Below are 22,238 nucleotides of genomic sequence, written 5' to 3'. Positions count from 1 at the left end.
TTGTAGGTTTCCGGCCATATAGCAGAAGTTCCGACGGAAGATGAACAGTCACAGGAGGTGGGCCATACGATTGTAGGAGGTGAACCGTCATGGGGAAGGCATACAGTTGCGGAAGACGTAGTGACGGTTAGCCATCGCTCATGTGTCAGGCGGCGCCGAAAGACATGGCGACAGTTGTCCGTCGACACGACTGATTTCGAGGTGTCACGTCTAGGATTCGTGGCACGTGTGAGAGATTCACTCACAAGCGACACTGGCCTTTGAAAAGCTCTGTCGGCTCCCGGTGTTGGCAATCTCAGCTGGCGTTGTGAATGTGGTCTTCCAGATCACACTATATCACTATAACATGTCATATCTTTTACTTCAAATGCAATAGTGAAATTTTTTTATGCGTGAATACTTCTTCCTCTTCACCATATTATTTTTCTTTGCTATTTTTTGATCAAACTATTATATCAATGCTTCCATAAATTTCCAACAATATACTCAATGCTAACAATAAACATGCAAGGGTTAGAAATGAATTTGATATTTTTTCTTAAAAACAAATCACGGGATCCCTTGCTTTTGGGCCAACTACTGTTTAAATTTTTTAAACAAGGACTTCGGCTCGATCTAACATAACATTAAATTAGCATCACTGAATTCGAAAATGGAAAAAGAAATGATTTGGGGAAGACTCCTCAATCTCTTAGAATATTATGACATTAACTATTAAAGCTAAGAGAAAAAGATAAAATTGATAAATAAAATTTAAACTGAGCATCCGACAATGCAATGTGGAACACCTTCCATAAATAATTATGCATATAATTCACAAAGCCCAAAAGATCTTATTATGATAATGCGATATCATGCAGCTGTTTTTTATTAAAAAATGGTAGGCTTCTTGGATTTTCTTCATTAAGAACTAGTATAAGCGGGATAAGTATTTAATAAGAAATCGATGCAGTTTCCGCTAATATCCTTTTCAATTATAAGAACCTGCAATTAACAAGCAAACTAAACGTATCAATAGCAAGCAAGTTTAATACATACATAAGTATCAATTGAAAGAAAGACTATTGTGATCTTGTCAGGGGAATATATTTTTTTAATTTTCTTCTTTTCACCCTTTTTCTTTTATTTTCTAGATCACTCATAAGTAGTCTTAGTACAATAACTCTTGCTTCAAAGAAAATTAAACTAACAAATCCAATATCTTAAAAACCTTAATTCCATTAAACCAATTTCTTTAAACAAAGAAGATATCCACAATTCTTATGCTTGGGAATATAAAACAAATATAATTAAATCTAGCAAGAAACAAAAAGAGATTGTCGGAGATTACCTCATCTGGGCTTACTACACCCCACACCGAGTTACCACCATCCAATGACTTGGGATCAATGATCAACCTTCAATCGCAACCGGAAAAGCAAGTATAGACCAAGCCACACAAATAGAACATGAACCCCTTTGATCACAAACTCAAACCCTAGGTGAATTCCCTTAGTAACCTAGTTTGAGAGAGATAGATTCTCTTTTTGCTATACCCTAAAGCCCTTAGACATAAATCCATAGTTGATAGATGGGAGAGAGAAGAACCCCATAGCCTAAACCCTTAGGCCCTTTTTACAATGTGGGAGAGAGAGAGATATCAAAGATGAGAGAGTGGGGCGTGCCCCCCTTTGGGCTTTCACGAGAAAGAGAGAGAAACTTTCTTAGAAGAGACATAAAAAGATAAGGTGTAAAGATTTTGGGTAGAGACAATCCCTTTTATAGGCTTTAAACAATATTAGGGTTTTCCTTAGCTTGCCTCTTTTTGTGAGATTGAATATGAACTATTGATCTTGGTGACTTGTGGGGTGAGAGATTTGAGTGATGCATTCCATAGATGGGCCATCAACATTATGGAAGGTGCTAGAACCTTTAGCCCCTCTTTCCTTTGACCATTATCTCATCAATAGCCTCTAGGGATAGAGCAAAAATGTGGGGGGTAGCTCTATGGCAACCCACAGAAGCAATGGCAGCTTGTTTTCCTTTTGTAAAAAGGGACAGGGCAGCCTTCCGGTGTTCCTCAAGAACACGATCAGCAAGTGACCTGCCTGTGGCTGAGTGCATGTTGTGTGGGGCAACATAAGTGCTGTTGATGTGGGGCGCCTTAGTGGAGTTTCCATCAGAGCGAGGAGATGGGGAGTGAGGGATGTTTAGGTCCTACCTCACACCAGTCAAAGTTAAGACCTGGGAGCTAGACAAGGGGTCTTTGCTCAAGAGGATGTTTGGGAACAAAGTCAAAGGAACTTGTTCTCTAGGGACACTCTCTAGTGCAGGGATAAGAAAATCCCCGATCTGGATAAATGGGTAACAAAAGCCGCAAGCCATAATAAAATGTAAAAGGATAATGAAAGTATATAATAAAAGAAGAAACTAGCCAAACAATAATGATCCGACTAAGGGGTATTAAGTCCCCAATGGAGATGACAAGCTGGTTAAGTGCCTCAATCTCGCCCTCCAAACCCTTTGGGGATCGGGCAGCACACATCTCGGGTTTCAAGGGAAGACCCGAGACGTTTTTGAGATCATTTTCTTGGGAACCTCATTCGAGAACGGGGGCAGGTGTTACCAACCAGTGATAAAGGAATTTAAAGGTGGGTTCGGGACTTACACGGGCTGACTTGTGTGGGCGCGCCCTCTTAGATCATAAAGAAAGCCCCCCAGTAATAAAACTGGTTAGGAATCGCCTCCCTTGGCTTGTATTCTTCTTATTTTCTGTAATCACACACATAAATGGCAAAGGTTATAAGACAGGTGGGTCAGAACTCACCCTTTTCCTCTTTGAAGAACGTACACAAGCATGCGCATTCAAAAAGAAGAAGAGCAGAAAGATGGGGGAGAGAAGAATTCGACTAAGCGAGAGGATCATAACGGTGACTAGGCTGGTGGACAATTGACCTGACATGATAGCAAAATGGGTTTGGTAACTAAGACCGGCTCATAGGATTACTACTAGACATCATTACCAATACCAACTAGCTAGGCATGATGGTCAGTCATTCGTGGCAATAAAACCAGCCAAGTAATCCTGGCACAACAACATTATGACTAGACGACAGGACTACCATGAGAGGCTAACCTCAATCCCTCTTAGTCGAAAGAAGGAGTAACAGAATTAAGGCTATGAGGAAAGAATAAGAAGAGAAGAAGGTGTGACCACCCAAACTCTTCCCGGCCAGTTAGAATTCATGGCAGGTCAAAGAGGAAAGAAGTTGTGGTCAGCACTGGTTGGATTGTGCAACGCCGATTGGGTAGGAGTGAGAGAGTAGCGTCGGCTGTGAAGGAGAAGGAGGCCAGCGCCGGTTGAGTTGCCCAGTGCCACTTGGATGTGAGTAGCACCGGCTGGAGCTAAGTGACGAGGCCAGCACCGGTTGGGTTGTCTAGCACCGACTGTGAAGAGGAAGAGCCCAGCGCTGGTTGCCCAATGCCGGTTGGGTTGTCTAGCGCCGACTGTGAAAAGGAAGAGCCCAGCGCTGTTTGGGTTGTCTAGCACCGGCTGTGAAGAGGAAGAGCTCAGCGCCGGTTAGGTTGTTTAGCACCTGTTGTGAAGTAGAAGAGCCCAGCGCCAGCTGGGTTGTCTAGTGTTGTCGGTGAAGAGGAAGATCCCAGCGCCGGTTGCCTAGTGTTAGCTGCCCAGCGCTGACTGTGTCTCTGACATGCATGAGTTGGAGGTGACACTTGTTTGATGCATGCTGATGTGAGTGCCACTTTTCCACATTTTTTAGCCCCTCGGTGACACTTGGCCAGCCACCCCAAACATGAGAGTACTTAAGCCTCTTCTCTTACCCACACCCCTCATTTTTGCCTCTCTCTCTAACACACAAAGTGGAAGACTGACTTGTGAGAAGCCACCGTTGGGCGGGTGAGAGCTGTGAGCAAAGGCTGGAGAAGGCCCCATTGTTAATTAGGTAAGTGGATCCATTACCCTTGTATTGTAGTCCTGGCAATGTATGGAAACTTAGGCATATGAATGAGCAAATAGAAGTGTATGTAATGTAGAAATTTGGGGTTTTTGTTCTATGATAATGATGAATGTAACAATGGAGTTTTGATTCTTAGATTATGTAAGAAATGCATGTTATGCCTATTCACATTGTGAGAGAATGAATGTTATCGTGTTCTTCATTATAAAATGATGGTTATGGAAGGCATTCTTGACACCTGTGAAATGAAACTATGAAATTCCAGGAATATGTATGTTCTTGAATGAGGCTTTTGAACTGCCAATTGGAGTCCGATTGACCTCAAATTACCACCGTTTGGAAGATACACGAGCCTAGTAAAATGTTTGTTTTTACCCACTGTTGGAATTCTTTACAAAAATGAAGTTATGTTTCGAAATGAGAGGGTATGTCACTGTGGACTGTTTTCCTGGATTTGTTATCAGTGACCACTATGTTCATCAATTTTAGCTAACCAAATGACGTCCATTTTTGGCTAAACTATAGCCATTTGAAATATCTTTGAATGGGTTGAGTGTTGCATGTAGAAAATATTTCGAAATTCTCTTTAGATGAAAGTTACGCTTCGTTTTATGAAGATATGTTGCTGTGGACGGTTTTAGCAAAAGCATAGATTTAATGCCTCTGATGTCACTAAATTTGACTGACTAAAAAGTATCCATTTTAGCCCAAACCCCAGTCCATGGAACCGGTTATGAGTTATCTTTTAGTTCACATGTTGATCACTTTCCGAAGTCCTTCCTGATTTTGAAACATGAGCAGAATTTCAAAGACATGTCATTGTTTTCACAACACAACAGATTTCAGACTAAGTGTCTCTGTTCTTGAGTTCTTTTGAGGGGACAAATAAGGTCTGATTGCACTCTAGCCATCTCTAACTAAAAGATAGTTGTGTATATCATAAAATTGATTTTGGAACTATCTTCAAATCCAAATGAACTGAAAGCTATAGCATTGTATTGACTCGGATTTCACTGCTTGAATTTTAGAAAGCGTGACATCGATACTCCGATTCTGTTATATGAACTCTGACTCTGTTATATGAACTCTGATTTTGTTATATGAACTCTGATTCTGTTATAAGGGCTTTGATTCTGTTATATGAACTCTGATTCTGTTATATGAACTCTGATTCTATTATATGAACTCTGATTCTGTTATAAGAACTCTGATTCTGTTATATGATCTCATATTCTGTTATATGGACTCTGATTCTGGCCACTACACAATGGATCCTCCATTGGTAGTGAGCTCTCTGACGTTGTAAGTGTGAGCATGGACTTGCCACATGACCCTTCCCTGACTCCCGATAATAGGAAGGGAGCCAGGCTCTGATTATACTTGGGAGGGTCGCACCCCCCAGGATTTCTGAGCACTATCCCTCGGGACCCCTTTGATAGTGTAACATCATTTAGTGGTGAGAGAATAAGAGGCAAGGCCTCAACCTATCAAAAACCCCAAAGCGTGCTGGGGATGTGTGTGTGAGTGAGGACATTACAAAGTAAGGCTTCTACTTGTCATTGTCCTTCCTCCTGAATGAGGGTAGAAGTCCCAAGCTCAGGATTTAATTAGCTTGATCACTGTGGCTACTAGTTCGGGAGTTAACTACTTTGTTCTGTTTGTCTGAATTATGTATTCTGTAAGATTATTTGACTGTGACTGTGATATGCAAGTAATGCTCCGTTAACTGATTTTGATTCTTTTATATGGCCTTCATGTGCTCTCTGATATGTGACCTTACTCTGTAAGACAAAATACGATGTCTGATGTACTTTGAGCATGTTAATATGTATATACTGATAGTCAGGAATGCAAAGGTAGTGATCTTCTTACTGGGCTTTTAGCTCATTCCATCTTAATTTCATAACTCTAGAGTGATGGGTGGTGCCAGCTATGCTTAAGGTGGGTGGCAGTTTGTGAGGGCCTGAACCCTGAAATCAAAAAGTTTGAGAAGCCATCTTCTGAAGACTTACGCAATATGCTTTGGTGATTTCAGTGATAGGATGTATTCCTTATTTTGGGTATCTTTTGGGCAAATAGTGCCCTATTGATCTTGTAAAGACTTTGATTTGGGAAGTAATGAATTGGTTGTATGTTTTGGATTGATGATTATTGTATTTATTTTGGTTTCTTTCGTGGTTTACTCTCAATTCTGTGTTTTCATGCGTTGGGCCACTCCCACCTAAGTGACATTCGTGACCTCTAGTCACGATCCCACTCTCTGTTGCCCTCCAGTAGGGGTCAGGGAGCGGGGTCGTGACAGTTATCGTATCAAAGCCAGTTTAGGATTCTTGGTCTAGGGAGCTTAGAATTTTCTTTAGAATAGTTTGGGTAGAATAGTAACTGAATGTTTGTGTCTTAGGTTGAAGAGGCTGACGACGAGGGCCAACAATGCCAGCTCCAGTAACGAAAATACTGATGCCCTCGGAGAATTGGTCAAGGCCTTGGGGGCCCTGATACACATGATGAAGGAATCAATGCCAGCCCCATCTACCCCTGCCTCGGATTCAAATGATAGTAGTTTATTAGAAAAGTTTAGGAGGTTGGCTCCTTCGATCTTCTTGAGGGTTGGGCGAGTAGAAAAGGCTGAGAGATTGAGGAGACAGAGAGAGAAGATATTCAAAGCTTTAAACTGAACTAATGAACGAAAAGTAAGACTGGGCACTTTCATGCTTGAAGGGGATGTTGAACATTGGTGGGGCTCGGTAAAAGAATCTTGGGAAAGATCGAGGACTGAGATGACCTGGGAGAATTTCTTAAAAGCCTTCAATGAAAAGTACTTTCCTGATTCTATAAGGGAAAGGAAAGAAGTGGAGTTTATCGAGCTGCAAAAAGGGAATTTAGCTGTGGAGCAGTGCGCAGCTAAATTTGCTGAGTTGTCGAAGTATGCGCCACCCATCATTAATACTGAGGTGCGAAAGGCCAGAAAGTTCGAAAGAGGCCTCAGATCGGAAATAAGGAAGGGGTTGGTATCAGCAAATTTAAAGACCTTTTCCCCTTTAGTGGATCTGGCTATGAGGATAGAAAGGGAAGATGAAGAATCCCGAGTTGGAGGAAATTGGAAGATGAGACCAGCCCAGTATGGAACTCGGGGAGGAAAGCTCGACCACCACTGAAGATGAACTTTCGGGAAAGAGAAAATCAGAGAGGCAAGAAGATTATGAGAACGTTGCCGAGCGATGTAAGAGAAAATCGATGCCCGATTTGCCCATGGGAAGGACAATCACTTGGTGGTTGATTGCGAAAGGAAGATGGGCGCATGCTTCAGAAGTGGTAAGCCGAGCCACTAGATTAGAGATTGCCCAGTAAGGGGGCCTGAGGGCCGACCAAAGACTCAAGGTCGAGTGTTTGCTCTTACCGAGCATGAAGCTAAGGCATCAACTTCCGTCATCCGAGGTACGCTCTCCGTTTGTGGCATTGAAGCAAAAATTTTGATTGATCTTAGAGCTACACACTCTTTTGTTTCACCTCACTTTGCATTCCACATAAATGCTAGACCTTCTTTGCTTGACTAGATATTGGTAGTCAAGCAAAAATATATACAAGCCTTTTAAAAGATCCACTCAAATCTTCTTTAACCACTTATCCCGTAAATGATAGGAAACCCCCTAAAAGTAGGGCGTGCCACCCCATGGGAATAGGAAGCCTCAAAAATCGGGGCGTGCCACCCTTGTTGTTGGCTTTTGTTGCTCCCACCAATTTTAGGCATGGTGGGCCCATATGCACAAACCTTTATCCCCATCTTTTCCTCACTTTCTCTCATCCCCATCTCTTTCTCCCAATTACAATCTCTCTCAAGTATTTTTCACTTATTCTCTCTCTTTGCATTAATCATAGCTTTCACCATCAATGCTTTCACAAAAGGATTTATAGAGGCAACGCCTTTTTCTCTTGGTTACTCGGATCTCATCCAAAAAGTAATCGTAGCCCATCTTTCACATCGCATCACGAATCATGGACCTGTTGTTGTAGAAAACCATCACGTACCCTCATCATATGGGGTCATATGTTCATGGGCTCAAAGGAGTTCTTCAAATAAGTTTCTCCCTTATGTAGCCATACAACCCGCACCACACATATGGGTTCAATGGTGAACAACATTATAGTCTGTTGTTCCATCTAGCATGTCTAATACTAGCAGGTGCTCCAACTAGAATATTTAGTTTATCTAGATCTCGATCTTTTACAATCTCATCTTATTCCTCAGGTGATAGAAATGTGGTTTTGTATGCTTGGAGTTCTTATGGAATCGTTGCTCTTTTAACATGCATATCGCCCCCCGTGTTATCGTAGAAAATCCTTACTACCTCACAACGTGCGGGATGAAAGTCAAGGTGATTAAGAAATTTATTAATCCACATGACAACCTCGGCCACCAAATAGCACGCGACATACTCTGCCTCCATGGTGGATAATGCCACCACATCCTGGTTCTTTGATTTCCAAGAAATTGTACCCCGTCCAAGCATAAACACATATCCATATGTAAACTTTGCATCATCTGGATCCGTTAGATGGCTTGCACATGTATATCTGAATATCCAAGCAGCTAAAAAAACTGTGGGACAGTAGCAGCTCCCACTCAATTATTGCACATACAACATATACATTTTTAGCATTCTTATGCAATAAGTAATTCAATACTCGTTAGTTTTACAATATGCAAAACCTTCATGAACCATAAAGGTTCAACCACACTAGTTATCTTGGTAGTGAATCCATACAAACCAAGTTATCTTAATCAACACAAGATGTGTCAAGGAAGCCTAGCAAGATGGCATTCCTACAACATTCCCTATGGTTCAAGGTCTTAGGTAATCGAGGATACTAAATAACTGGAAACATGGGTATTTAAAAATAGTGCATGACAGTTTTTCTCCCATTTTTATAAATACCTTCAGGACACAATATTGTAAAAAATATGGACTTGGTACATATATATATATATATATATATATATATATATATATATATATATATATATATGCATTCACAAGCAATAGTTATATAATAGTATGACAATTTAAAATGATTTAGTAGACTTAGTAGACCTTGCAAGATTATGTGGTTTTCACAAAACCATATTCATAGACTTAGGTTTTTCTCAAATCATCCAATTTTCATTTTAAAATACATACTTAGCCTTCATAAATCATTTTACCGCAATCACTTTTAATTTTCTACCATGTCAAGTTCATGGCCACAAAAACAAATCATAAATTCCGTCTTATAATTTTATGCAAAATTAAACATGACTAAAGAATGTCAACTGACGCTCTGACAAAATATTTCCCTTTTTTTTTTGGCAAATATGGAGATTTAATTAAGAGATCATCATCACATGCAACACATCATATTATAGACATTATTAGGAGGATGGTCACTAAGATGACTTCCATCAGAACACTCACTTCGTGCTTACATATTTGAATGAGCCACACTCATCTCTCGTGTTTCATCCTAAGGGTTCAAAGCCCCTAATCAAATCACATCTCTATGTGTATTACTACCTTAAGTAGATCATATTTTAGCACAAGGATGCACTAAAGCACATGGGAATCATAAATTGGCTCTTTCAAATTTGTTAGCACCCATAACTTAATGTCCATACACTCCATACATATTCATAAAACAATTAGCCAAAATATAACCAAATCATATTCAACATAAAATAAAAGATTATTGAATCCTCTTTCCCTATATAACCTTACCATGTAATGTGTGGTAGATTTTATACCTCAAAACCATGTAGTGTGGTTGGTACCTGCGCTTTCTTGATTTATTATTTTACTTGTGTTGACAAACTTTTGTGAACTTGGAAAAACCTGCAACTGATGGAGAATATATTGGTCATCTGTTTCACATCTCATGAAGTGTCCATCCTTTTGGCATTTGGATTCTCCATGTCTCACACCGTGAAGAAATAATATTCTTCATCACATTATTTCAAATATCACAATTTCGATTCTCCCACTAATCTTTAGCATTGCTATGCTAGCACAAAGTCTCTCTATATATCCCTTCATTTCAAAGATCCAAGATGTTTTTATAAGAATTGTGTTTCTTCTTCTTTATGCTATTCCCAGATCGAATACTCTTCACATAGAGTGTTATATCTTACCAACTCTATATTACCTCTCTCAGAATTTTTATTATAATAAACTATACTCATAATACACTATAAAACATTTTAAATGAGTCTTAAAAAGGTCTTCATTATGAGGGATGCAAAGATGTACCTTAAGATGCCACATATTTTAATTTACTGCAGAATCAAATATGAGCATCCCATGATAAAAATATGATATCTCTAAACTCATAACGTGTTTATCTCTGAATCCTATTGAGTATTGAAATAAACTCAAAACTATGAAATTGTACTCAATTTCATTCCTAAATCATACCATTTAGTGAGTCTTCATTTTAGTGACATTTACATCACAATGCAAATTTTTCAAGAGAAAATCAGGTTGAGCACCTCTCAATAAAAAAATTGTTTTTTTCTCAATTCTCAAAGAATTTCTTCCTGAAATCTTTTGTGTTGAAAACTAGACTCAAAACGAAATCATAATATCATAGTGTGAATCCCAAATAATATTTTTTTTCAGAGAAATAAATAAGTGACATTCACATCATAAAATAAATTATACTGCAGAATTCCAAGATGAACACTATCTAGTTAAATTGTCTTTTCTCTCTACCCTCATGGAGTTTCCCTTTCAAACCAATTTTTTTTAAAGTAGACACATAATAGTAACACGTATATTTCCACAAGCCTTATATCACTATGTTAAGTAAGCTTGATAAATATAGTTATTCATGTCTCAATGAAGAATATACCAAATTGCAGAGAATTCAAGATGACATCTCTTTAATCCAAAAATTTTATTCCTTTTTTATCATAGATATTTCTCTCTTAAAATTTTTTTATTAAAATTGTACTCAAAATACAAGTCTAAAAACTAAGTTTGACCCATAAAATATTATGTTAAGAATAGAAATAAAATCATGACTTCCAAGTTGTGGAAATAGTTTTCGTTGCAGAAATAGCACTTGTACACCCTTCTATAAATTGATCATATCTTTCAAACCATAGGATTTCTTGATGAAACAGTTTTTGTTTGATAGTAAACTCAATTTTATGAGTCACAATAAAATTTTATCAAGAAATAAAATCATATGATTAGTGGGAAAAAATCACGGAACTCACTGGACAGTTCCTGGATTTTGCAGGGTCAAAACTGATACCTTTCATTGATGATTCCATAACTCTTAATTCCCTTAGGATCTCCCACTTAAATTTCACAGGTATATCCTAATATCAAATACACACAATATCACTGGCATATGCAATAAAAAAATACATCAGTATCTTCTTCATATCATTGATCCAAAATAGCCCGGAATACCCATTCTGCAGAGTACCTTTTTGGTTGTTTGAATAGTCCAGTAATTCTCAATATTATTACTTGAACACAAAGGTCATTAGCTTTCTTATATCTCATTCTTATGGTTGATCTAGATTCAGTAAAGAAAAAAGATAACTAATGGCATCAAGTATCAATAGCTCTGATATCAATGACAGAAAGACTATTGCGATCTTACCGGGGAATATTTTTTTTTATTTTTTTTCTTTTCACCCCTTTTTTTTTCTTTTCTTTTTCTTTTGGTAAAGATCAGTAGTCTTATTATAATAACTCTTGCTTCAAACAAAATTAAACTAACAAATCTAATATCTTAAAAACTTTGATGTCTTCAAATCAATTTTCTTTAAACGAAGAAATATCCACAATTCTTATGCTTGGGAATATAAAACTAGTATAATTAAATATAGCAAGAAACAAAAAAAGAGTGGTTTATTATACCCCACACCGAGTCACCATTATCCGATGGCGTGGGATCAATGATCGACCTTCAATCTCAACTTAAAAAGCAAGTTTAGACCAAGCCACACCAATAGAACATGAACCCCTTTGATCACAAACTTAAACCCTAAGTGAATTCCCTTAGCAACCTAATTTGAGAGAGATAGATTCTACTTTTACTATACCTTAAAACCCTTAGCCATAAATCTATAGTTGAGAGATGGGAGAGAGAAGAACCCCATAGCTTAAAAACCCTTAGCCCCTTTTTACAACGTAAGAGAGAGAGAGAGAGCTCAAAGATGAAAGAGTGAGGCGTGCCCCCCTTTGGGCTTTCATGATAGACAGAGACTTTCTTCGGAGAGAGATAGAAAGATAAGGTGTAGAGATTTTAGGTAGAGACAATCTTTTTTTATAGGCTTTAAAACAATATTAGGGTTTCTTAAAGTTTCTTAGGGTTTCCCTTGCCTTGCCTCTTTTTGTGAGATTGAATATGAACTATTGATCTTGGGTGACTTGTGGGGTGAGAGATTTGAGTCATCCATTCCATAGATGGGCCATCAACATTGTGGAAGGTGCTAGAACTTTTGTTCCCTATTTCCTTTGACCATTATCCCATCAATATAAATCAAATAAAATACTACTAATCATAATATTGTGTTTTATCCAAAAATATGCACAAGCCTAGTGTTTTAAAATATCCACTCAAATTTTCTTTAACCACTTATCCCATAAAAGATAGGAAACCCCTAAAAGTGAGGGCCCCCCTAAAAGTGGGGCATGCCATCCCATGGGAATAGAAAGCCCAAAACGTTGGGGCGTGGAACCCATGTGGCTTTTGTTGCCTCCACAAATTTAGGGCATAGTGGGCTCATGTTCACAATGGCCCCAATGTTATTTTAAAATATTTAAAAATCAATAAATGATTTTGGAATTAACTTGATTATTTAAGATATTACAAATTAATATCTCATTTTTTATAAATCTAAATTTTATAAATAAAATATCCAGAGATCTAGAAAATTTTAAATAATAATTCTAAATTATTTCATCATAAAATAAACACAATTAAATTCATTAGATGGGATAAGGATTCATATGGTCTAGGAATAAATAATCTGGGGCACTCCACCTTCATTTGTGGACTACAGAACACACTTGCTTTATCAAACCGGCCTAGTGTTTTTCATGACCTATAGTTCATACATGAGCTCATTAGTGGGTCACCAAAGTCTAGCCGATGAGCCAAGGGATCGCAATCCTAATTTATGGATTTAAGGTTCTCCCCTGAAGACAGGCGAATGTCACCTAGACCTGTGGACCACATCTTCTATGGCGGATTAGGGTATCTCTTGCACATGCATAAGCTTCACTCTAAAATATGGTTCACTTTTCCAAAACGGTCTATCATTAAGCATGCCACGTGATGATACATGAATGAGGCTTTGGGCCTCGTCTTTGAAGGCCACCATCACACACAAGGGTCACACAGTCCCTCGGCTTACTCGTTTGGGCATACTCCGACCTCAATAAGGGATGACCGATTAAAACCCTTATCGGTTAATTTTTTATGCCCAGATAACATAAGTTTTTCCCAACCAATTGGCCTAGACTGTCAAGTACAAACCAGTTTCAGTTAACATTGTTTGCTTAGTATAGTCCACGAGAGACCACACTCCCACTGAATATGTTCCACTATATCATTTACAAACACTCACAAGGCCTTTAATGGCCACACTCACCTAACAAAGTAAATTGCTTGGAACCCATGTATAAACTAGACCTTGTGATGAACAACTTAAACCAACAATCTTTTTTTCTATTGTGGCAATGTTTTTAAACCAAAAGAATCCAACCCCAAAAAGGCTCTCAAATATATCCATTTCAAAATAAAATTACAAAATGCATCCATTTTACAATAGCTCAACTTCATATAAACAATAAAACATAGTGCATTGCCCTTCTAATTGAAGTTATCTATTTGAAATATACCTTCATATATACTGATTTGAAATTAAGTAAAACTCTCTGAGTTTGCAAACAAGTAAAACCTAGAGGAAGAACTGCTATATGTATCCAAAATTCCCAAATAAATCAAAGCAAATATTGGAAGACTGTATCAAAATGGGAAACCCAAAATCTCCACAAATTCATACAATTTCCAACATGCAAAAATTGAGATGCATAAGTTTCAGAGCCAAATCATCGTTATCCTATTTTTTACATTTTTTTATTTTATTTTTATTTATTTATTTATTTTTAAACAATGCACTTCTTTCCATTATCCATCAAAACAAAATATTTTATCAAAATACAAAAGTCAAACGAAATGGTGTCCTATGGAACTTAACACGCGCCAAGTAACTCAAAGTCTAAATAGATGGCCTGACATCAAAAGCAAGAACAGCTGTAGAAACTAAATGCTCTTCTTCAAAAGCAGGCTTCATATGGACTACTATCTCTTGTTTCAGAGCTTATTCAATGACCACCACTATTATTGCTAACACTCATTTCATAACCACGCATCGAGATATTTTTTTTCCCTAAAATATTTTACACAGTCTCTCTTTAAAATTTGATATAGTTTACTTTCTCTTTCTTAAACTTCAAATTTTAAGATAGTCTCTATCACTAAAAATTTTTAGATTTGGGTAGTTTCTCTCTCTAAAATTGGATCTAGTTTCACTCTTTAAAATTTGATATAGTTTCGCTCTCTAAAATTTTATAATACTTTTTTTCTAAAACTTAAAATTTGAGATAGTTTCTCTCTTTAAAAATTTCAGATAATTTCTCTTTCTAAAATTTGATCCTGTTTCTGTCTTTAAAATTTTAATATTTTTCTCTCTAAAACTTTATATTTGACCTAGTTTCCCTCTCTAAAACTTTATATTTGACCTAGTTTCTCTCTCTAAAATTTTAAGATAGTTTATCTCTCTAAAAATTTCAAGTAGTTTCTCTCTCTAAAATTTGATATAGTTTTTTTTAAAATTTTGGGATAGTTTATTTATTTAAAACTTAAAATTTGAGATACTTTCTCTCCATAAAATTTTTGATATAGTTTATATCTCTAAAATTTTTCAAATAATTTCTCTTTAAAATTTGATTTGTTGCTCTCTTTAATGTTTTAAGATACTTTTTCTCTATCTAAAAATTCAAATTGGATATAGTTCTGATCCTTTCTAAAATTCTTGAAATAGTTTATGTCTAAAAAATTCAAGTAGTTTTTCTCTTTAGAATTTGATATATTTTATCTCTTTAAAATTTTAAGATACGTTATTTTTCTAAAATTTATAATTTGATATAATTTCTCTCTCTCAGGTAATTTCTCTCTAAAATGTGATATAGTTTCTCTTTAAATTTTAAGATATTTTCTCTCTCTAAAATTCAAATTTTGATTTAGTTTCTCTATCTAAAAACATGAGATAGTTTCTCTCTCTAAATTTTTTAGTAGTTTCTCTCTCTAAAATTTGAAATAATTCTATTTTTAAAATTTTAAAATACTTTCTCTATCTAAAATTTAAATTTGAGGTGGTTTCTCTCACTTGTTTGTGTCGGATATTTTTGCATAAGTACTTTAATTTAATAAAGTTGGCAGTTTGGTGTTTAAAAATAGTACATTCACAAGTTGTATTCTATCTTCTATGCTTACACAAAACAATGTTTTGAATAATTCAATTTTTTTCTTGTATACCCATTTATCCAAAAAGTTAGGGGACATATTTTTATGCAGGATAATCTGGATATACAAAACATTTTAGATACCCGAATATCCAAGCCAACGCTTAGTAATCAAGATTGAGACAGATGTGACTTTGCAATAAATGTGACTTTGCAATAAATGCATTTATAAAGCAGGTGTGTGCCCTGCAGCATCACCCACGTATGTAAATATTGTCTAATGAGTTACTCTATGAACACTTTTTACATTTGATCCATCAAGAAAACCTTGTTAAAAGTACTTCATGCATCTAAAATTTAGGGATCTACATTTGAATAAGTATTTTAAAAGAAAAATAATTAAAATTTAAGTTTTTCCTGAAAATTTTGTGGTGTGGAATCACCTATAAAAAGAACATAAATCATCTGGTATACTACATTATTTCTATTGGTTGGTTCAAGTACACGTTATGAGATTTGGTGACTGGACAATCCAAACCTAAGAGCCAAGCTCTCGCTAGCCATAATCTTTTTTTTGTGAGTTAATGGATGATTTTATGATTAAAACAACCGTTCTCATGATGAATACCGTTTACTTTGATCAGTCTCCATCTTGGTTTTTGTGAGTTAACATTCACAATAAAGCAATATTAAGTTTTTGGTTTTTGTTTTGGTGAATAATTTCTTGATTTAGTTGCTTTTTTATTTTGGTTAATAATTTTTTGATTTCTTGGTTTGTGCTTTGGTGAATAATTTTTTGACTTTATTTGGTGAATAATTTCTTGATTTTTTGTGTTTGTACTTTGGTGAATAATTTCTTGTGTTTGGGTGAATAATTTATTGATTTTCTTTGTTTTAATTTTGGTGAATAGTTTTTTTATTTTTTTGGGTTGTGTTTTCGTAATAATTTATTGATTTCTTTTTAAAAAAAGTTTTGGTCATTAATTAATTAATTTATTAGCGTGAGTCTAAGCTTCCTAACTTCATGATTTCCTTAAAAACTGGCGTGAATGCACAGTCAATATGAATTGGTTGACTTTCTAGAAACTTCCTTATCTTCTTGATTTTTTAAGAAATTTTTGATATTAACTAGAAATCATACGTAAACAACACAACTTCATAATTTCCTTAAAAAATGGCGTGAAGCACAATCAATATGAATTGGTTGATTTTCTATAAACTTCCTTATCTTCTTGATATTCTAAGAAATTTTTTATATTAATTAGAAGAAAAAAGTTTATACAAGGATTCTACCTTATAATAATGTAGAACTACAGATGCCCCACAAAAGGGAAAGGTTTCCATACTTCGCCTACATAATAGAAGATCTATGCTTCGCCTATCATTCAATCGTCCAATTTTGATCAAGAGAGTCATTCACCATTTGATCATAGATTCGATGTCTCAAAGTATTATATTTTTAGTTTTTTTTATACAAATTGTATGAATATGAAATTTGGTACGTGCAATCTTCTCATTGGGCGCACTTATAAAAAATATTAAAAATAATTTTTTGATAAAATATAATGGCAAAAATATCCCTTGAAACTTTCAAGAGTATTTTGATCATTTTATTTCATTGAAAATATTTTTTTATATTTTTTGCTAGTGTGAGTTTAATAGAGGATTAGACGTCCAAATTTTGGTGTTAAAATAGTTTATAGAAAAAAATTAAAAACAAAATAGTATAAAGACATGATATTGTGATTGGGGCAATCTTAGCTTTCCCTTCATAATAGACGGTTGGATAAGAAAAGTGTATAAGTTTTATGCTGTAGGGGAAGCATAAAAAGCTTGTCCTCTTCAATTATCCACGGAAAAGGTAGTTTTAATGTTGAAAACCTTTGATTGATCATCTCGACATCGAGATGTATGATTATGAAAATTAAAAAGATTTTAGATCTCAGAAATAATGCATTTTGCAACATATTATATACACTGTCCATTTTCAAAATTTTCATATGTTTATGGATCTACTTGATGTTAACCATTTTTTAAATTTTAAATTTTATAATTAGATATAATAGATTTTGAAATAATCATAAAAACATTTTAGGTCAAAATTATATACCATGTTAAAATTTGAAGGTGCACCTTTATCTCTACACCTACGGATGCTTCTATGCAAATTGCACCCTAATTAGAAATCATACGTCAACAACACGCGGAATCAAGCTCGTGACGAGACAGTATATTTCATACGGATACTAGAGAGAGATGAGATTGACCGTTGGATTTGGATTTCTTAGTTTCTTTTTTGTTGATTGTTATCCTTAGAAGATTAGGGCACCTATTTAAATAGGTCGAAGAGCCTTTCTACTCATTAAAAAAGGTATTTTTCCAAGTATGCTTTTGTCTTTGTACTCTGTTTGCTTTTCTTAGAAAGTGGGAATAGAGAGAATTGCTTTTCTTCAACTTATTTACTTCTATTCTCTCTCTCTGGACTGTCTCAATTTCTTTCGCTGGCATCCACCTTGGTTTTTATGGATCAAGTGAAATTTCTCATATTAGGAGTCTTAGTTTCTTGATTTTTTCTTCTTTGGTGAGTAAATTTTTGTCTTAATTTGTTGGCATTCTTCTTTGGTGATTTTGTTTTTTTTGTTTCCTGCCTATTTTTTGGTAGTGAAGGTTGAGTAAAATCTAAGCTTTCTGGGCTGTTTCCTTTCTCAATTCGTTGTTAGAAGATAGTATGAATTGAAAAATCTAGAGAGAAAGTGAAAAGAAATGTAGAGATAGAAAGAGAAGACTATAGAAAGCAAAGGAATATGAATTTTTCTTTGATCCGTCTCCATCTTTGTTTTTGTTAGTTGTCATTCCCATGATAGCAATATTAATTTTTTGGTTTTGGTTTTGGTGAATAACTTCTTGATTTCTTTTTTTTCTTGGTGAATAATTTCTTGATTTTCTTGGTTCGTGCTTTGGTGAATAATTTCTTGACATTATTTGGTGAATAATTTCTTGATCTTTTGGTTTGGGCTTTGGTGAATAATTTCTTGATTTTCTTGGTTTTTAATTTGGTCAATAATTTATTGATTTTCTTGGGTTGTGTTTTGGTGAATAATTTTTTAAATTTCTTTGTTTTTATTTTGGTGAATAGTTTCTTGATTTTCTTGGGTTGTGTTTTCATAATAATTTATTGATTTCTTATTTTTCTTTTAATTTTTTTTGGTAATTAATTAATTTATTTATTACCGTGGGTCTCAGCTTCTTAAACTTCATGATTTCCTTAAAAAATGGCGTGAATGCACAATCAATATGAACTGGTTGATTTTCTTGAAACATTCTTATCTTCTTGATTTTCTAACAAATTTTTTATATTAATCAGAAATCATACGTAAAACAACACAACTTCATGATTTTCTTAGAAAATGGCGTGAATGCACAATCAATAATGAATTGGTTCATTTTCCAGAAACTTCCTAATCTTCTTGATTTTCTAAGAAATTTTTTATATTAATTTGAAATCATACGTAAACAACACGTGGATTCAAGCTTGAGATAAGACACTCTATTTCTTGCGGATACTAGAGAGAGAGGAGATTGACCGTTGGATTTCGATCTCTTAGTTCCTTATTTGCTGATTTTTTCCTTAGAAGATTAGGGCACCTATTTATATATGTAGAAGAGCCTTTCCAAGGTAGTTTTCTAGTCTTTGTACTCTGTTTGCTTTTCTATGAGAGAAGGAACAGAGAGAATTGTTTTTCTTCAACTTATTTACTTCTATTCTTTCTTTAGAGAGAGAGACTGTCTCAATTTCTTTTTTGGTGAGTGATTTTTTCTCTTAGTTTGTTGTTTACTTCTTTGGTGATTTTTTTTTTTTAGTTTCCTGCCAGTATTTTGGCAGTGAAGTTTTGAGTAAAATCTAAGCTTTCTGGACTGTTTCCTTTCTCAATTCATTGTTACAAGATAGTGTGAATTGCACATCTAGAGAGAGTGAAGAGAGATGTAGAGATAGAAAGAGAAGACTATAGAAAGCAAAGGAAATACTGTTGGCTTAGAAATGTCATGAACAAGACTTAAATATCACAACCCACAACCGATCTCTGAATCCGATGCACCATATTTTCATCAAACAATTGTGATAAAATAAACAAATTACGACCAAAGGAGAAAAAACAACAAACCCGATGCATGAGACAAGATGTTTTCTACGCTGATTCCTTTTGACCTTGAATTAATAAAACAAAAAAAACCAAAAAAGCAGTTTATGGAGAAAAAGCCCAAAATCTTTACTAGATTACTGAATAAAAAAAAAACAAGGAACACCAAAAGCTAATGAACTTTGATACTAAAATTGAAATCGTTTAACAAATCCTTTGTATAGATTTCTCATTGTATATTTGATAAAATAATTTTAAAAAAAGGATGCTCTTTTGTGGTTTTGGGTTTTCTTTTTATATTTCACGGTTGTATTAGAAACAATTTAGAAAAGACCATGCACCCCTTATCGTTTGATCTTGGGGTTTCCCATCCATTTTTTTTTTTTTTTCTCCTTCTTTCCTTTTAATAATGCCCTCTAGTGGAAGAAATTAATTGCTTATACCAATATAGTATAATTAATCGGGCATACCAATATAGTATCTTTTATGGGCCTTTTAATAATGCCCTCTAGTGGAAGAAATTAATTGCTTATACCAATATAGTATAATTAATCGGGCATACCAATATAGTATCTTTTATGGGCATAAAAATTACCATCAATTGATTATGATACAAATATCGTTTATATTTGTTGACTACATCTTTGTTTTTCTGTTAAGTGCTGCATTGCCTTCTTTTTTTTTCTCACCTAAATGTGAAATCCTATGCCATTGTACAACTTTTATTGTTTCCCTACCTACCCTCTCTCTCTCGGAGTTGCCTTCCGTGAAGTTTTCCCACCCCACCAAAGAGGAACTATTTCTTTCTTATTTTTGTTTTTTGTTCTGTATCAAGTGAAATCAATGTCAAATTGTTGCAACACCCTTCCCTGAACTAATTTTTTAATATAACGCAGACAAAGCAGCATGGCTCATCTCCAGAAGTCTGGACCAACTGTGATTGTGAGTAACAATATTCATAGTTTGAATTCTACAATTTCAATACAAGTCAAGGAAGCTATTCCAGAAGGGAACTCGATTTTTGGGTGAAATCCATGGAGAAGTAGCGATCCGAGGCTTATTGATCTTGGTAATGTGAAACTTATACTTAATGGTGGCATCTTAAGTAGTCGAAAGACCAAGGTTGTTGAGGAGGCTGTGCATGATGGTCATAGCCTGAAACGGCAGAGAGGCTTGTCGTATGGTGGGCAAGGGATGCATGGCTGGTTCGACAAAAACACTCTTGGTAATTTGCCAAGTTCGAAGGAAAAAAAGGTGGAAATCGGTGATTCTATGAAGGAGAGACAAGTAAAACCAAAAGATGGTGCGGTTTTGGGTTCAGATATGAAATTTGATAGTAATATCAATGCAAATGTCTCAACTGCTGTTAGGCCAGGCTCAAGCAATAGGGGCGATGCCATGTTACCCAATTTGGGAAACATAACCTCATTGCCAGATTTGATAAAGGATATTGTTACAAACCCAAATATGATTCTTCAATTATTCCAGAGGGACCAACAAAGATTAGGGGCTCTTCAGAAGCATGTTAATCCATTGCCACAGAATCTTTCCTCTTCAAGCTCTACTTTTACAATGATGCAATTGAGTACTGGGGCTCCATTATCCATGAGGTCTATGAAAGAAGTTGTGGGGAAATCCCGAATGAAACTCCGTGATCCTCGACGAATTCTTCACACCAATTTGATTCCAACAAATGTGAGCTCTACACCACAACCTAAACCAAGTGGAACTGAACCATCAACTGCAGTGGGTTCTTTAGAGTTTGAGAACCCTGTCTTAGAAGTCTTGGATGATAAGCAGAGGCAAGCAATCAAGAAGGAAAGGGCAAGAAGGATTGAGGAGCATAACAAAATGTTTTCTGCCCAGAAGCTTAGCCTTGTTTTGGATCTTGACCATACTCTTCTTAATTCTGCAAAGTTCATTGAAGTCGACCAAAATCATGATCAGATTTTAAAAAAGACAGAGAAGCAAGACCGGCTCAAGCCTCGCCGTCACCTCTACCGCTTTCCACATATGGGGATGTGGACCAAGTTGTGACCGGTGATTTGGAATTTTCTTGAGAGGGCTAGTAACTTTATGAGTTGCACATTTGCACAATGGCAAATAAGGCGTACGCTACTGAGATGGCAAAGGTGTTGGATCCCACTGGGTCATTATTTAAAGGGCGTGTTATCTCAAAGGGTGACGATGGTGAGAGATTGCCAAAAAGTAAGGATATAGATGCGGTATTAGGGATGGAATCTGCAATTGTTATCATTGATGATTCTGTCAAGGTCTGGCCCCATCACAAGCACAATTTGATCATTGTTGAAAGGTATACATATTTTCCCTGTAGCAGACGTTAGTTTGGACTTCATGGGCCATCTCTTCTCGAGATTGACCACGATGAAAGGCCCGAGGATGACTCATTTGCTTCATCTTAGGCAGCTATTGAAAAGATACACCTGAGCTTCTTCTCTAATCGATCCCTGAATGAGGTAGATGTGAGAGATATTCTTGCGTCTGAGAAGGCAAAGATATTAAAAGGGTGCAAAGTGGTGTTTAGTAGGGTCTTTCATGTTCGGCTCACAAACCCTCACCTTCACTCACTTTGGCAATGTGCTGAGCAATTTCGCGTAATT

At 35.7% G+C, this 22,238-nt stretch overlaps 1 protein-coding gene across 1 annotated transcript; it reads left to right on the top strand.

Annotated features, from left to right (window-relative positions):
• Nucleotides 1-20,569: 20,569 nt before the first annotated feature.
• Nucleotides 20,570-21,727, top strand: LOC105421012 (uncharacterized). Its single transcript, XM_088852866.1, has one exon. The coding sequence runs from the start codon at nucleotides 20,812-20,814 to the stop codon at nucleotides 21,652-21,654; it is 843 nt and encodes a 280-aa protein (XP_088708992.1). The 5' UTR covers nucleotides 20,570-20,811; the 3' UTR covers nucleotides 21,655-21,727.
• Nucleotides 21,728-22,238: the final 511 nt, after the last annotated feature.

Source organism: Amborella trichopoda, chromosome 12 (assembly GCF_054954075.1).
Source record: "Amborella trichopoda isolate Santa Cruz 75 chromosome 12, AtrichopodaSantaCruz75HAP2 v2.0, whole genome shotgun sequence".
In the NCBI taxonomy this organism is placed as follows: domain Eukaryota; kingdom Viridiplantae; phylum Streptophyta; class Magnoliopsida; order Amborellales; family Amborellaceae; genus Amborella; species Amborella trichopoda.
The sequence above is the reverse complement of the archived record's forward strand: the minus strand, read 5'-3'. Positions and strand labels throughout refer to the sequence as shown.

Bases quoted from the DNA above. Each gene is read 5' to 3' on its own strand.
- LOC105421012 (XM_088852866.1), top strand. From the start codon at position 20,812: ATGCATGGCTGGTTCGACAAAAACACTCTTGGTAATTTGCCAAGTTCG.